General features: G+C 37.9%; 1 protein-coding gene across 3 annotated transcripts in view; it reads left to right on the top strand.

The window, feature by feature from the left end:
- The window catches only part of DPP10 (dipeptidyl peptidase like 10), a 285,484-nt gene that overhangs the window by 176,493 nt on the left and 94,019 nt on the right, over nucleotides 1-14,972 (top strand). For all 3 annotated transcript variants that reach the window (XM_032445899.1, XM_015868601.2, XM_015868602.2), the window contains exon 3: nucleotides 2,043-2,138. In XM_032445899.1, coding sequence (XP_032301790.1) covers nucleotides 2,043-2,138 — 96 coding nt within the window. The remainder of the gene's footprint in view (nucleotides 1-2,042; nucleotides 2,139-14,972) is intronic.

The raw sequence follows: 14,972 nt of genomic DNA, 5'->3' as shown, positions 1-14,972 counted from the left end.
CTGAGCATTGTGCTTCATTTTGCTTCTTTATGTGGGTATAGGGATGGTTTTAGAGAGGAGCTGCTCAGAAGCCTGCTTAGTCATGATAAAGCATTTCAATGAAAATCGTGTCAAGGTGGAATTGTGTGTATTGATATGTCAAATCCAAGATGTATTATAGTGTTTTATCTCCAGTGTGTAAAACAGTTAGGTTCATGTACACCAAACTGGAATTGCTACCATCTGTAGATGGAAGTAGAAGGTTTGCAAACTGTTCTTTCTGCTACTTTTCTTTGCAGTTAGGGAAGCGTGTTGATAAAACAAGTGCTTGAGAATGTCGCAGAATGGAGTCTTGTTAAAATAAAAGGCTTTAATGTGGAAGAATTTGGGATTTCAAAGAATAAATCTGTCTGGCCAATTTAATTAGGAGTACATCGATTTTATTTTATTTTTTTTAATGTAATATTAAAAACGTAATATTTAAAAGAGAAGTATTGCATACTTCAATAGTATGCATGCTATTTTAGTTTTTTTAAGGTCAAATCAACATTTTGCTCAAAAATAACAGAATCTGCAGTATTGTTGGGGTGGGGGAAATGGGCATATGAAGAACTCAGTATTGGATACTGTTAAATAGGAAGCTGTATTCCAAAGGCAGGGAGTGCTATGTATGCTCTACTCAGCTCCACAAATACAGCATGTGCTTACTTCAGAGATAAAAATTCAGTGTGTGGCAGGAGAAAGAGCTAACAAGATACCATGACATGTAAACAGAAAGATTAAGTATAAATCAGGAGAGATAATACTGTTCTGCTGTAAAGCTCTGGTAAGGAGGCTACAAGTGGAGTGTTGTGTCCCATGCTGGGCTTGGATGTTAAAAAAAAAAACCCAACACAAACAAGTTGTTTTGATCCTTGGAGGTAGGAAGAATCCTAAAGCTTATTTGAGGGTTCAAACATTTGTCTTGTGAGACGAGATTTGAACAACTCTACATGCTTAGCCTTATGAGATATCAAGTGTGAGCAGAGTTGGTTATGGTGAGCAAATGCTTACAAGCTCCCACTGAGCAGTGGGAGGGAAGTGCATCAATATAACGTGTGCTGTGTTGTTCTGGCCTTGTCTCTCCTTAATTTATGGCATGCATTAAAAAGGAATTTGTTTTCAGTGCAGCAAGGGTGCACCTTATTCATACTAAACGAGGTGGCTGCAGCAGTCAATGCTGACACATCTGCTTTAATACTATCTCTAATAACCCATTTGTGTGGCAGTACACTTTTGAATCTCTACTAATTATTCATTTAATCTACAGCACAAGAAAAGCAGAATTTGGCAGAATTTCCTTTTCATTTCTAAAGCAGAGGAGTGATTTGAAGAGCTCATAACTTATTTTTGTTTGTTTTGAAAATAATATTGGCTGTCTTTTACAAGTATAGTAGTCCTGGGTTCTATTGGTTGGATGAAAAAACGATGCTAGCCAAGGCTAAGAAGGCAAGGCTCTCTGCCTGAGAGTAAATATGAATCTTAAAATGTGCATATGAATTTTTTTACTATGTTTTTTTACATTGGAATCTCTAAAATAAATTGTCTCCAAACAGATGACGCATGGCAATTTTACTTACCTTTTATATTTTTTGTATATATTTATACATAAAAAATATATATTTTTTTATATTTATATATAAAAAAATTTTGTATATATATATATACACTTTTGTATAAGGTGACTAATATGGCCTTTATCCTGTGGCTGTCAGGAAATTCTTGTAGTGCTTTGAGATCAGTTTTCTGGTGGAACAGAGGTGTCAAAAGGAGGATCTGTGCCACTACATTGCCAGAATAGTAGCCAAGCACTTCACAATTTGCCTGTCATGTCTCTAAGATGTTAGTGGCTTTTTCCTGAAGCTGTACTTCATTCTAATGAATAAAGATAGAGCAAGGTAGTGCCATTGATTTTAACAGAACCTCTGAATGTGTTCTAGTTCTCTAATTTCAGTGTTTTGTAAACTACACGGAATATATTGTTTTAATAACTATGTAAAATGATCCTGTTATGTTTATTTTAGATGAGCTTGCAAATTCTTCTGAAACCAGATTATCCTTGGAAGATCTCTTCAGAAAGGAGTTCGTAGTTCATAATCCAGAAGCCAAATGGATTAATGGTAAGTGTGCAACTTCTCATATAATTTGAACCTATGTAACTGATTGGAGTATTAAGTAATGTCACTGTCCAGTCATTGAAAAAAAACAACAGTTAAAATCTAAACTTGAAATTGTCTGATAGTGATACAATTGTCCAGCTATGAACATTCCATTTATTGAAGATAAAGTTGGTGAAGAGGCGCTCACTGTTTTATTAGCAGTACTGGCTTGAGCCAGTGTGAGAACTTGCCAGCAGTCAAGTGTTTGCATGTATTTGTTTGCCAAAAAAGCAACAAAGTCCTGTGTTTTCTGGAGGGGGGCAGAAAAAGGGGGAAAAATGTATGTTTCTGTGATTACTATGATGCCTATATGTAGGTGGAGAATGAAATGCATAACTTAATACTCAGCATTCATTAGTATGGGTCTGGAGGGATCCATTAGGCACTTTCCTTTGATATTAGAAGGGTAAGAACTGCTTCTGAGCTCTGCACTGAAACAGTTCGATGGAAAATAAGTAGCTACTTATTACTACCTTCTGCACCTCCTGGGATAAAATAATTTGTATCCATCTCCAAGCTTTATTATCTTGACCTCCTAGGAAAGGTCAAGAAGAGAGATTGAAATAATAATTCCTGCTGTAAGCATTTTCTGCAGTCTGGAGGATAATTTGCAGTAAAATGTCCAATCTTGACTTAAAGATTGCAAGTTCTACATGAATCGTAGGTGAGGTCTTGTGTTTAACTGCTGTGATTGAGTAGAACTTTATCTTCTGATTTGTGAATTTAATATTCTCTTCCCAATACTTCCTTGCTTTTAAATTCCACCCCTACAAATATCATCCCCTGTAGTTACCTCTAAAATAATCTCGTCTTAAATAAGAGAAGATCCTATATATGTTTGTACAGTCCATTTCCTTTTCTGTCTGAAACTGAGTCCCATTGCCACAGTAAATAATGATCCAAATGATTAAAGCTGGAGCAGAAAATCAGATGTTGAAAAAATCAGAATTTAAAATGCTGCAAGCTCACTATGAAAGTACTTAAACCTGACAGTGTGCAGTTACAGTTAAGGGTTTTGCACTGGATGGCAAAACAGGTTCCTTCACTTTGGTCTGAGTACGACGTTGTAATGGAGATGAAAAATTTCGGAGTAATTGAGTTGAAGAAGGTACTGGATTTAAACTTTCCCTATGCTTTCTGTTGTCTAAAAGCTCGTTGACCCATCTATCACATTACGTCTGTTTTGCAATAGGGACCAGTCTTTGCCTTTGGTCAGACATAGAATCTTGTTTCAGGATGGCAGTTCTTTAAGGAGCCCACCTCCTGTGTACTAGTACGCTATGTTTAATGGAAGGTGATGATTTGTGGTGTTGTCATTGTTGCAGGTAGTTTAGAGCTAATACAACTGTATCATTGCTCTGTTAGTTCTTCATAAACTGATGTATGAATCATAGCTTATGTGCCAACACTGGCATTCTGCAGCTGGATCTTTGAACCACACTGAATAGTATGTTCCATTTGTTTGCTTCATTTCTTTTAAGAATCTGCTTGAAAATATTTATGCTGCTTTGTGAAAAATGTAGAGGGTTCAAAAGGTTTGAAGTCTAATCCCTAGATCTTCGCTAATGTAATTGCATCTCTTTTTATCATCAGGGACCCTGGCTGTTGGTGATAATAAAAAATTCTGGAACTTTGCTTTTATTTGTTCTGCTGACGCGGGAGTTTGAGGTTTAGATAATCTTTGCCAACCTTTGCTATACGTGAGGAATGCACTGTCTGCTTGTTTGTATTCCTTCTGATGGCTGTGTTGTCAGCATATCAGGACATTTTTCATGTATCTAAATTAAAAGTGTTGGAGAAGAGCCTGAAGCCTGAATGACAGCCTGCAACAGGCGCTGCCCTGGGATCCTGTGTTGTTAAAGCTCAGCAAAGCACCTGAGTATGTGCAGATGTGCTTTACAGAGCAGAGGAGGATCTGGGCATCTGTTTAAAGTAAAACTTCTGTATGGTGCTTTGCTGAAATGGTGAGATGATGAAAAGAAAATTCCTCTCTGCCGTGCTTGTCTCTGGTGGGGCTGGCAGTTCCTGCATTGAGTAACCTTTGCAGCGCTGTGCTGCAGGGAGAATTTAAGAACAAATGGCATGCATGTGGCCGTTCAGCATCACATCTCTGCGGATAAATGCACTGCTCTTTTTCAGTGCTGCTGAAGGATATTGGGAATGGAGGTTTGGCAGGTGCTAGTGTGGAGGGAATAGCTGGGAAAGGTTTTCAGTGATGTTTTGGGGGAGGGCACTAAATGTCCAGAGGGCAACAGAAAATGATAGCAGAGATTCCCTTCCTCTTTAGGACCCTCTATTTTATTTAAAACTGACTCATCTCACATGAAGCAGCTGCCTCTACCTTTGGCACCAAGGGAAGGAGGAGAGAAAACATGGAAGTCATGGAGAGTCAGAAGCAATAGGAGAAGGTAGACACTAGTGTTTCTGGCAGGGCCAAATTGCTTTTAAAATTTCGGTGTGTTTCTTTGAAAATGGTAATAGAGTCAAGTCAGAATTATTTTCTCTCTACCTTGAGAACTGTAACAAAATAATAGGCTTGTTTTGTTTTGTTGTTTTTTTTATTACTTCTATATTTCCTGTATTAACTTCAGCAGAGATTTGGCTTTTATTTTCTGGGTAACACTAACTAGCTTTGATATTGTCATCTTTATTCCATTTCACGCATCAATTTTATCAGCATGTAGGGGGAAGGAATGGATGATGCTCATCCTTGGAAACATCACTGGAACCAAGGGACTGGTTTTTGGAGCAACCCTCCCTCCTCATTTACATATTATTTTGCAAACACTTACAGGATTTGTCAATGGAGTATCTCTGCTTTATTTATTGCAATCTTTATTTTAAAGATGGAAACGTTTGTTTTACGGTTATCCAGTCTCTTCTTTGCAAAGATTTGTAGAGTATATATTAAAGTCAGCATGGCAAGAAGTTACCTGGTTGAAGTAGGATTCTTGCTGTTTGGCTTCCTTAAGGTGCAAGTGGACAGTAGTTTTCCATACATTTATTTATGGTTGTCCATAGCACCTTATGCCAGCTGTGCATTGCCTTTATCATTGAGGGAGTGAAATGTGTACTTACTGGTGTTTTTCTGGACCTAATGCACTTTTTGCTTGAGTCTCTGGCTCTGGCCTATCCTAAAAAAAATTCAATAAAAATTGAGTCTGGGAAACTCAGCATGATGAAGACCGTTGAAATTGCTTTAAAAAGTGTGAATGATAAAAATGAAAATGGTTTGGGAAGCAAAGCACACCAAGAGTCCACAGTATAACCTGTGCTAACTTTGCACAAGAAGCTGTAATTTAAACCATTTGGCATTTTTAAGGGAGATTTTTCTTGTGCACAATGTGAATATGAACTGTAGTTATCAGTGTGAGCATGGAATGTTGCTTATGAGTGTGGGTGGTCAAGTATAGCAAGTCAGTCCATGACTGAGCAGTGAAAGAAGAAAATTCTACTCCACAAAGTTGCTGCTGAGTTGACAAGCAGACAGAAAAGGGTGTTTTCAGCATAGCAGTATCTGTGCTTGGCATTCAGACGTTTAGGCTGTGATATGATGCCTTAGTGCTTTGGCAGGGACTTGGGTTGAAGTGAGAGATGTACACACAGTGGTACTCTTGCCAACTCTGGATATAGCTTTCAGTATTTATCCTCCAGGAGCTGGAAGCCGGGCCAAGGAGTTGTTTTGTTGCCTGTGGTTCGCTGTGAAGGGTTTATTTCTGAAAGGCAATGCAGACTGGTTGGACTTGGATTCCCCACATTGTTCCCCAGTAGAAGCCCCAATATTTGGAAGCTTTTATCTGATACTGTTCTTTCTTAAAGCCATAGTGGTGGTGTGAATTACACTCACAGTTCTTGTCAAATCTTAAGACAGGGTTTTGGGAAAGACCAAGAGAATGTGAGAAGATAGGTGGAGTGTGTCTGTATTGACTTGAACCTTCTTTCAGAAGCCGCCAGATAAGGGAAAAAAGGTTTTTATCAGCACATTTCACTGATTAATTAAAATAATATGTTAAATAGAAGAGTTAAAACAATGTTTTGGTAAAAGGGATTGAGATAGCAGCACGGTTAATTTCTCTTGTTAGTGAATTGAATTGAGGAGTTTGGGACTGTTTTGTGCATTCAGGCTGAAAGCTTCCCTTCAGGTCAGTTGTAGCTGGTAAGGGCTTGTTTGGCCTGAGGTTTTGGTGGCAACTCTCTGTGGTTCATGCAGGAATAGCGGGGTGGGGGGGGAGGTTGGGTTGGGTTGGGTGGAGGAGCATTGTTTTCTAACTTGTTTGCATTTTTTTTTGTTTGTTTGTTTTTGTTTTTTTCTTCACTTGGCATGTGATATTTCCTCAGCAGAGTGTTCTGAATTTATTTTCCTGAAGCCTTTCTTTCTTGGAAAAACTTCAAGTTCTGTAGTTGTAAGACATGAACTGATTTCTGTGCACATTGGAACCTTGATGGAACAGGATTCACAGATGCGATTTGGGGTTTAAGTGTGGAAGAACAGAATTAGGCAATGCAACTAGTGGAACAGCAGACTAGTTTTTTCCACGTTTAGCCAAAAATACAGTTACGCCTTACAAACCTTTTATAAAAGTATGTCGCTATTGTTTTGAATTGCTTCGCAACCCAAAGCTTTAAAAACGTAACAAAGAGATTAATGTATTTACTTAGAACATACTGATTTAGGCAGGGTATATCTGTCATAGAGCACACTGTATTTCAGAAGTAAGCAAAATGGTTTATGTTTTCCAAGCAATCTTTATAGATAACAACCTAATTTTCATAGGTGTAAGTAAAGTAATTTTGTATGTAAACACTAGGAAAGTGGACCAGACACTTAATAAATCTGAGTTCCAGCTTGTTTGTTGAAGTAAAAGTCTTCTGAGCATAGCACTCATACTAATGTTACTATTCCAGTTACCATAGCAATGTCCGTTTCACAGTAATACATTTTTGACTGAGAAAGCAGCCCTGAATATGAATGAGTAGAAGCTGAATGTGTTATGTCAATACTCATGGGTTGTTGCTCTCTATGACAAATATTTTTACTGTGTGGTAAAAAACCCTACAATAATGGATTGCAAGTAATGGAATGAAAGCAGATGCCATATAACAGATTTGAGTTCCCTCCAGGACATCCCTCTGCTTTCTGTAGTATCAGGATTTCAGAGATGTGTATGCTCATGTGTCTGCGTGTTTATTTACATACATATGAAGTGTCACTTCGTTCTGTTTTCCTCAATTATCGTTTATGTTCCTTAGCAGAATAGTACTGGATTGCCAGTTGGAGCTGTTGTCATTTCCCCTTGAGTTGGGATTGTAGTGAACAGTTAGCTTTCCCTTTGGAAGCTGCTGTTTACATGTGCAGCTGGTTTTCTGTGTGAGTTTCTAAGTGAGCCATCTTGTATGCTCACTTAATCTGCTTATCAGCAGTTCGAACCTCTGTGAAGGAGTGCTGTGTGAGAAGGGGGGTACCTTCTGCAATAGGTACAACACAGTGCCCTAGGAACACCTAGTGATGTGACCTGCCAGACATTCTGTCTAGCCAAAAGTTGAGCTTTGTAGCTATGTATTTATTTGTGGTTGTGTGAAATGTAATGGTAACAAAAATGCTATAAACTTTAAATGATGACATTTTTGATGCTCTGACCTAATTATATTTTTAATTTACTTTCGCAAAAAGTGAATGTGCCCTGCATATCGTCTGTAAGAGACTGTCTGGTTGAGATGAACCAGAAGCGACTGATATATTTATTTATCCACTCTGATAAAGTTTCTAGGCAGTTTTTTGAGACAGTTGCCACCTATGTATCTTTGTCTTCCTGCAGGCGGGGACTCGCTGTTCTAGCAAGTTAGTCCTTTCTTTTCTTAGTCGTTTAGAATGATCATCTAGAATGTTACATAAATGTTCCTCTCTTACAATACTGCGTTCCCTTTTCCACCTATTTCTTGAGCTCCTGTGAAGATAAATTGTGTTGAAAATAATTTGCCTACAAACCTGCCCCTCTCTTTTTTTTTTTTTTTAAATTTATTTATTTATTTATTTTTAAGACCTTGATTAACCTATGAATGTTACAATAATGGAAATCGCACATAATCACAAATAATAGCAGTGGTTCTTCTGTGTTATTCTGGTGTACATTATGAAGCTGCCCTTTTGACTTCTTAGCTATTGTTGGAGTACTGGTAAAAAGAAAGTTAAACATGTAAGTGCTATTTTTTTTTTCCTTTTCTACTGTAGGGACCATTTCCTTCCCCCTCCCTTGGGTACATGGCATGTGAAAGTAGAGGACAGTATGTCTTTCTCTAAAGAATAAGTGCTTTCTCTCCCATGACCGTCCTGAGTACTGCTGTAGATTAAAGAATACACTGAATTAACAGTACCATTTATTCTGTTTCTCATTAGAGTTTCTCATTAGAAAAACAAAAATTGTGTGTTGAATAATTTACCTTCTTTCATTCTTTTATGTGACTTCTTGGAGGTTTTATTTTTTTGAGGACTAAGTGATGCTAAATTAAGGCTTTGCAAGATAGCATTTGTTTTTTTCTTTGTAAAAGACTATGCAGGTCTCTCTCTGGGAGTTTATTAACTGTTTCAGTCAATGACATTTAGACAAGTGTGAAGACCTGGGGGCTGAGGAAAATCTTTCAGTCTTCTGGAGAATGGGGAAAAACTCATGCTGAGAAAAATGGGCACTGACTTGGATAGCACCAGCAAGTGCACAGTGCTGAGCATGTGGAAGCTCTGCTTTGATGTGGCAGGCAAATATGAGTTGCATGCCTTTGTTTTGTTTTCATGGTGGGTGCTGAAATAAGATGCAGGCTCTGGTCTTCTGGGAGGTGTTTTGTCTTAACGAACAAATAACATCAGAAAAGAAGATGAGCATCTGTAAATCCTCTTGTGCTTTCATCTGGGGTTGATCATGGTTTCCCTCCTCTCCACTCTCCAGGAAGTGTTAAAGCTTACCGCAGTATCAAAATATTCACTGAGTAATTGGGGAAAAAAAAACAACAATCGTGAACATGTTTTTCATTTTTCCAATGCCATCAGTTCACCATCTTAATACAGATGTGAGTAGCTACGTGTTCTGTGTAGATAACCTGTGAATACAAAAGCAGTTTGCTGATGGAGAACATCTTGGTGATTCCTTGGGAGAGCATTAAAGGGCAACAATCATCAAATTATATCTTTGCCTGAACAGCAAATAGAAGTTCTTTCAATAATGTTTTTCTTTTTTTAAGCATTTACAATGACAACCTTTAATTATAAGGGTAATTATTTTTATTGCATTTCACAGTGTATGTGTTTAACATAACAGCAAACTGATTTCCTGCATTAAGTCCTTCTAGTGAAGGAAAAGTCTTTTCTAAGTGCCTAATTTGAATTTAAATGAATAGAAATTTTGTGCTCAGCCTGTATAAGGTGAGAGTTGTAACTTCAGAAAAATTGAGCTTTGTGAAGCTGATTACTGTCATACAGATAGAAGTATCTTCTCCCTTTGGTGAGCATGTCTAACTTCCATTAGTGTTAATGGGATTTATGCATTTACTCTTTAAAGAGTCTACACTCCAATTAATTATTAAAAATTTAAAGAAGATGTGACACATTACTGAAGGTAGAGAAGCTTTGGTGTTAAAATGTTTTGTTGTTTTTTCTCCTTCTGGATTTCTCTTCTTTGTCTGTGACTACTTTGGCATAGACTGACATGTTGTCATGAAATCTTGTAAATACTACTATTGTGTTTAGCTGAAATTGCCTCCTGATATAGCAGTGGTTCTTCATCTCACATCTAGCGCTTTCTGAGATATCTAGTCTGCTTCCTGTCAGTCCTTCTTATTTTCCTGTTTATCTTTAGCTGGCAGGTGAATAACTGTTCTATTCTAGTTATCAATTACAAGGATAACCACAGATCAGATTTTATTGGCCTAATGTTGAGATAGACATGTGAGCTCTGATTCTTGAGCCTTTCCTTAATGTTTACAATGTGAGAAGGAGCCAATGAGCTTCAGAATCCAAAATGTTCTTGTAGGCAGAGCTTCAGATCTGACTGCAAACAGGAAACTGCATGGGAAAATAAGGCTGAGTGTCTTTGAGGCAAACAAGGTTAAGTTGCTGCTTGCATTGAAGGTGTTGTAATAGGTCCATATGGAAACAAAAGGCAGTTAAGCAGGGTGTGTAACAGATAGAAGGTCAGCACAAAGTGAAAGGAGATGAAATCAGATTGGTCAAAGAGAACTAATCATATATTTTCCCAAAAGTAATTTATAAATCTTAGTTTCTGCTTCTCCCTAATGATGACTTTGGAGCTGCCTGGGCATCTGACACATACATTGCACTGCAAAGTGAAATGTCCCTGTGAACTGCGGACATGATTTGAAGCTGGAGGTATAAAAGAAAAAAAGGCATTCAAACTCTGAAACATGGATCTCACGTGTAAGCAATATTGATAGAGTTGTAACAGCACTTTTTCTTTTTGTTCTTGTTTACCCACAATGTAAAATTGCCAGCTCAAGTTTGTCAGTAGCTCGAGGACAGTTCTCAGGAGTCTTTTGTGCTCTTTATCTGAGAGACTGTGCTGGTGGCAAATGCATCACCTTGGGCATCTACTTGAAAGAGGATATGTTGTTTATGGTATCTGCAAAGCAGAAGTGCAAAGGTTGAGTCCACTATTCAGGAGAACACAACCTATGTACAAAGATGCATGCAAAAAAACCAGACTTTCTACTACAGTGGGGAAAGAGACAAAAACCTTTCCTGGATAAGCCAGCGATTTTAAGTCAAGCTAGACCAAACTTACAACTCTTTATAGAGTTTGAGAGAGTAGAAAAGCAAAGCGGAGGGTTGGGAAGAAGGGTTGGCAGAGGAAGTTACATGTGTTTTCTCTGGTTTTCCTTTGAGTGGAGGAGAATCCACACTACTGTTTGCCTCCTTTGAATTGTCTGGATTCAGTTTCTGTTGAACAGAAGGAAAGGATGTATGGATCCAAACTATCCAGAGGTTGTCAAAATTCACCTTGTTTGACAGCTAGAAAAGAATGTGGCTGGCGACTTCACTGCTATGCAGGGAACAGAGGAAAAGCCTCAGTGAAAAATTTCACAGCTACTTCATACTTTCTTGCTCCACACACTTCAAAAAAGTTGCCAGTCATGCAGGAGAGGGTGCCTTGAAGTGTAGTTGTCTCCACAGACTTTGTGACCTTTTAAAACTCAGCAGTTGCAGGTAGCTGAATGATGAGGTCACCAAATAAAGGCTTGGAAATGAGGATTACAAAACTGTGCCAGACTGCAAACTCAGTTTCTGTTTCAAGGGCAAAATCTTCAGTCTGTAGAGATGGGTTACAAGGATCTGTCAGGCCAATTTCTATGATGGGTTTTTGTGCAACACAAAAAATCAAAACATGGCCCTCTGATATGAACCAGTTTTTTCTTACTGTGTTGAACTTCATTTGTGGATAGTATTTCTTTTTGCCTCTGATTCCTTATTATCTAAGATAAAAATTCTCTGCATTTAGAGAGCTTTATTTTATACTTACACACTGGGTTCTGTGAGATAAATGTTTTCTCTTTGTGGCTTTTACTCCGCTGCAGAACTGATGATGAAAATCCTGACAGATCTTCCACCACAGCAGTGTGAATGTGCTGATAAGGTAGTTAAGTTAGTAAACATGTAATTATGATAGTGCCAAAAGAGTAAATCTCTATGGAGATTTAGATTTCCTTCCATAATGCAAACAAAAGATGATCTCAAAATGCAAGTTCTGTTGTTTCATCTATTTTAATGGGCGATTAATCAAGACACAGAAGACAATGCTGATAGGGGCGAAAGCTGTCATGTGGTTTTATAATTGGTTTTCTAAGAAACTGAGAGATATAATTGCTACAGAGAAAGATGTTGAAATAAAATTGAACCTGTGATATGAAATGACAAAGGGAAAAAACAGAGAGTTAAGGATGACATTTTGTCTTATCTGAACACAGCTGTGAAATGGAAGAAGCCTATCTGAGTGGCGTGGTTTGTGCTGGAATGGATGAGGTGTCAGACCTGAGTGCACATCGCTGGCTTTGTATTTAGTTATGTTGCATCAATTGCACTAAGAGTGTATCATTTATGATTGGAATGCACTGGCTAAGCTTATGTGCTTACCTGTACTGAGACTGATCATACATATTGCTGTCAAATATATTGATTTTATATCAGAAACCAAGAGTGCTTGACTACTTATGGTTATGCTTATATTAAAACAAAATCAGCTGTCATGTCTGAGTATGGAGGTAAGCTAGCCTTTTCTTCACATTCAGTCTGGCATGGTTTTATAATTCTCACTTCCAAGTCTTTCTTGGTGACCACCTCATTCAGCTGCTGTGTTTTAAAAGGCCATGAAGAGTAGGCAGTTAGCTGTACCTCAAGGCATCCTCTCCTGTGTCACTGGCAACTTTCTTCTTCCACATGCTTCACTTCAAGAAAGCATGCAGTACTTGACACGTCCCTACTCTTTAAAGAACGCTTTGGTGCTATGATTTATATTCTCATTACAAAAAAATAATTGTGCCTGGAATGAAATCTGTTTGAACAGGTCAGTAACTAGGGGTTACCCCCTTTGTGTCAATACAAAAAGAGCTGCTTCCTTTGAGTAGCTTTTATTAATAATTTTTTTTTTCCTGGAACTATAGAAATACTGACTTTAAGAAGGTTACTCAGTGTCCAGCTTCTGTCCTGCTCACTCACTGAGATGTTTTATTTCAATCTTGTCACATACATGGGAGGAGAAATACTGTATTTCATCATGAGTCCTCCCTGAGAATAACTTTGAGTTTATCTGTGCAGGACTCCTTTTTGTATGCCCTGAGACCATTCTCTGATGTGAAACAAAGCATAGTTAAAGGAACAGATATCAGACAAGTGTCTGCTCAAAATACACCAGCTGATCCTGAGCAGAGTAAGGGAAGTTGTGAGAAATGGGAGATCAGAGGTGGAAGGAATTTGAGGGAGGGAAAGAAATTATTTCTTGGTTTGTATTCCAGTCTTCTGGTTTATAAGTTCAGGAGACTTTCCTGGCTTCACAGGGAGAGAATATTCCTGGGAGGTAAGGTCAGATTTCTTCACTTGTTTTCCTGCAGTAGAGTTATTACAGGACACTTCTCCCCATCAGCAGTATGACTTATGAAGCCCATCATGAGCCTTGTTATGGCGATTTATCTCTATATCTCTTGCATGTTTCAGTGATGATCACCTTGCAATACCAAACGCTGTGAGAAATGCATTCCAGGGTTGGAAAACCTTCTTCAAAACAGTTAAATAGCTTTACCCAAAGCTCTTGGGTAGCAATTAAGGGTAAAGTTTAATAATAATAAAAAGAAAATCTGCTGATGTAATTTCCATGATAAGTACATTAAATCCTGAAGGGCATTCCTGCACTGTAGGTTTGTTTTAATTGGACTTAACTGACTACCAGGAGTAATGCACAAATGTTTATGGCGTGTCTAGACTAATATTTACAGTTGTGTGCTTTGTTTGGTGTAAAGGCTATTTAATTAATTAGAATTAAAATGAGAACTCGCACTGAGTAGTCTTTTCTTATTCCCATGTCATCTCATGTTGGCTCAGAGGTGCCAAGGTGTTTAATGGGAAGCTATGCAGTTAGTCATGCAGATACTCCAAGTGGGTGTTTTTCATGAAGTGAGTTGAAATATCCATGCTGCTTAACCTTCTCTGATTAAGCTCACGTATACTGAATTACAAAGCATATTTTTTGTATGTTTTTGAGTTATGTTTTGACTTTTTGTGTTGAACACGGTATTTCTTTTATGCACATGCTCAAAACTGCGTGAAAATTATTCTGATTGAAGTAGAAAGCTGCCCTTTATGTTATATACAGTGATTGACAGAAGTTTTTATTTGAGACTCTCAGGAAGTTTTGGTTACTGTGATGCTTTTACGAAGCATGTACCTAAGTTTCTACTGTGTTTCTACTGAATGAAGCTCTATGGAGATGAAGTAGGTGTTGTTGGAAGGGAGCCTCCTCTTAACCTAGCCTCAGTACATAGCAATTCCTTTGTTGTGAATAAACAGTCTCCACAAAAATACTGAAAGCTAAGCAATTGAAGCCAATGTAAACAAAGGAAATTGTGGCATCTTTGAACTATAAAAGCTTACAACAGTATCTAGACTTCCACTTCCTTTTGGTTCTAAAATAGCTTTTAAATGTCCAATGACAGGATTTTAATGTAATTTTCAGTGTCTAAATGTCAGCATTTATATCTTAATGCTGAAAAAATGTGACTGTAAAGCTGCTTGATAGGAATTGTATCAAATTTCAGTTGCTGTTTTACAGAATCTTGTGAGTTAGAAAGGACTTCTGGAGATCATTCAGTCTCCTTGCTATAGCAGGTTGCTTGGAGTAGGTTGAATCTCTGTATTTGCTCCTCCTTTAGTATATGTCCTTATTGGTGGGACAGTGAAATTCAGATCAAACATAAAGAAAATATGCAAAATAAGTAGAAATAAAGAAAAGCTCCATGGTTTATTCAAGGGAGGGAGTTTCTTCCTGAGAAGCTAAACGTTTTCACATGTTACAGCACCCAGTGAAGCAGAGCTGCTAAAACAAACCAAAGGGTAAGCAGAAAAATGTCAAAATGCTCCATGCCTCTGCACCCTGCTCCTGCTGTATCTGCTAAGGTAAGCAGGAAAGTGTTAAATCTTTGAATGACTCTGTGAAACATTTCCAAGGGAAATGCATTGTAGAAAATATCACTTGCCGATGGGGAGGTAGAATGAGGTCAACTCCTTGCTCTGTAGTTGGTGAGGGA

The sequence above is a fragment of the Coturnix japonica genome, chromosome 7 (assembly GCF_001577835.2).
Source record: "Coturnix japonica isolate 7356 chromosome 7, Coturnix japonica 2.1, whole genome shotgun sequence".
NCBI lineage: Eukaryota > Metazoa > Chordata > Aves > Galliformes > Phasianidae > Coturnix > Coturnix japonica.
Note: the sequence above shows the minus strand (reverse complement) of the source record. Positions and strands in the feature narration are given on the sequence as shown.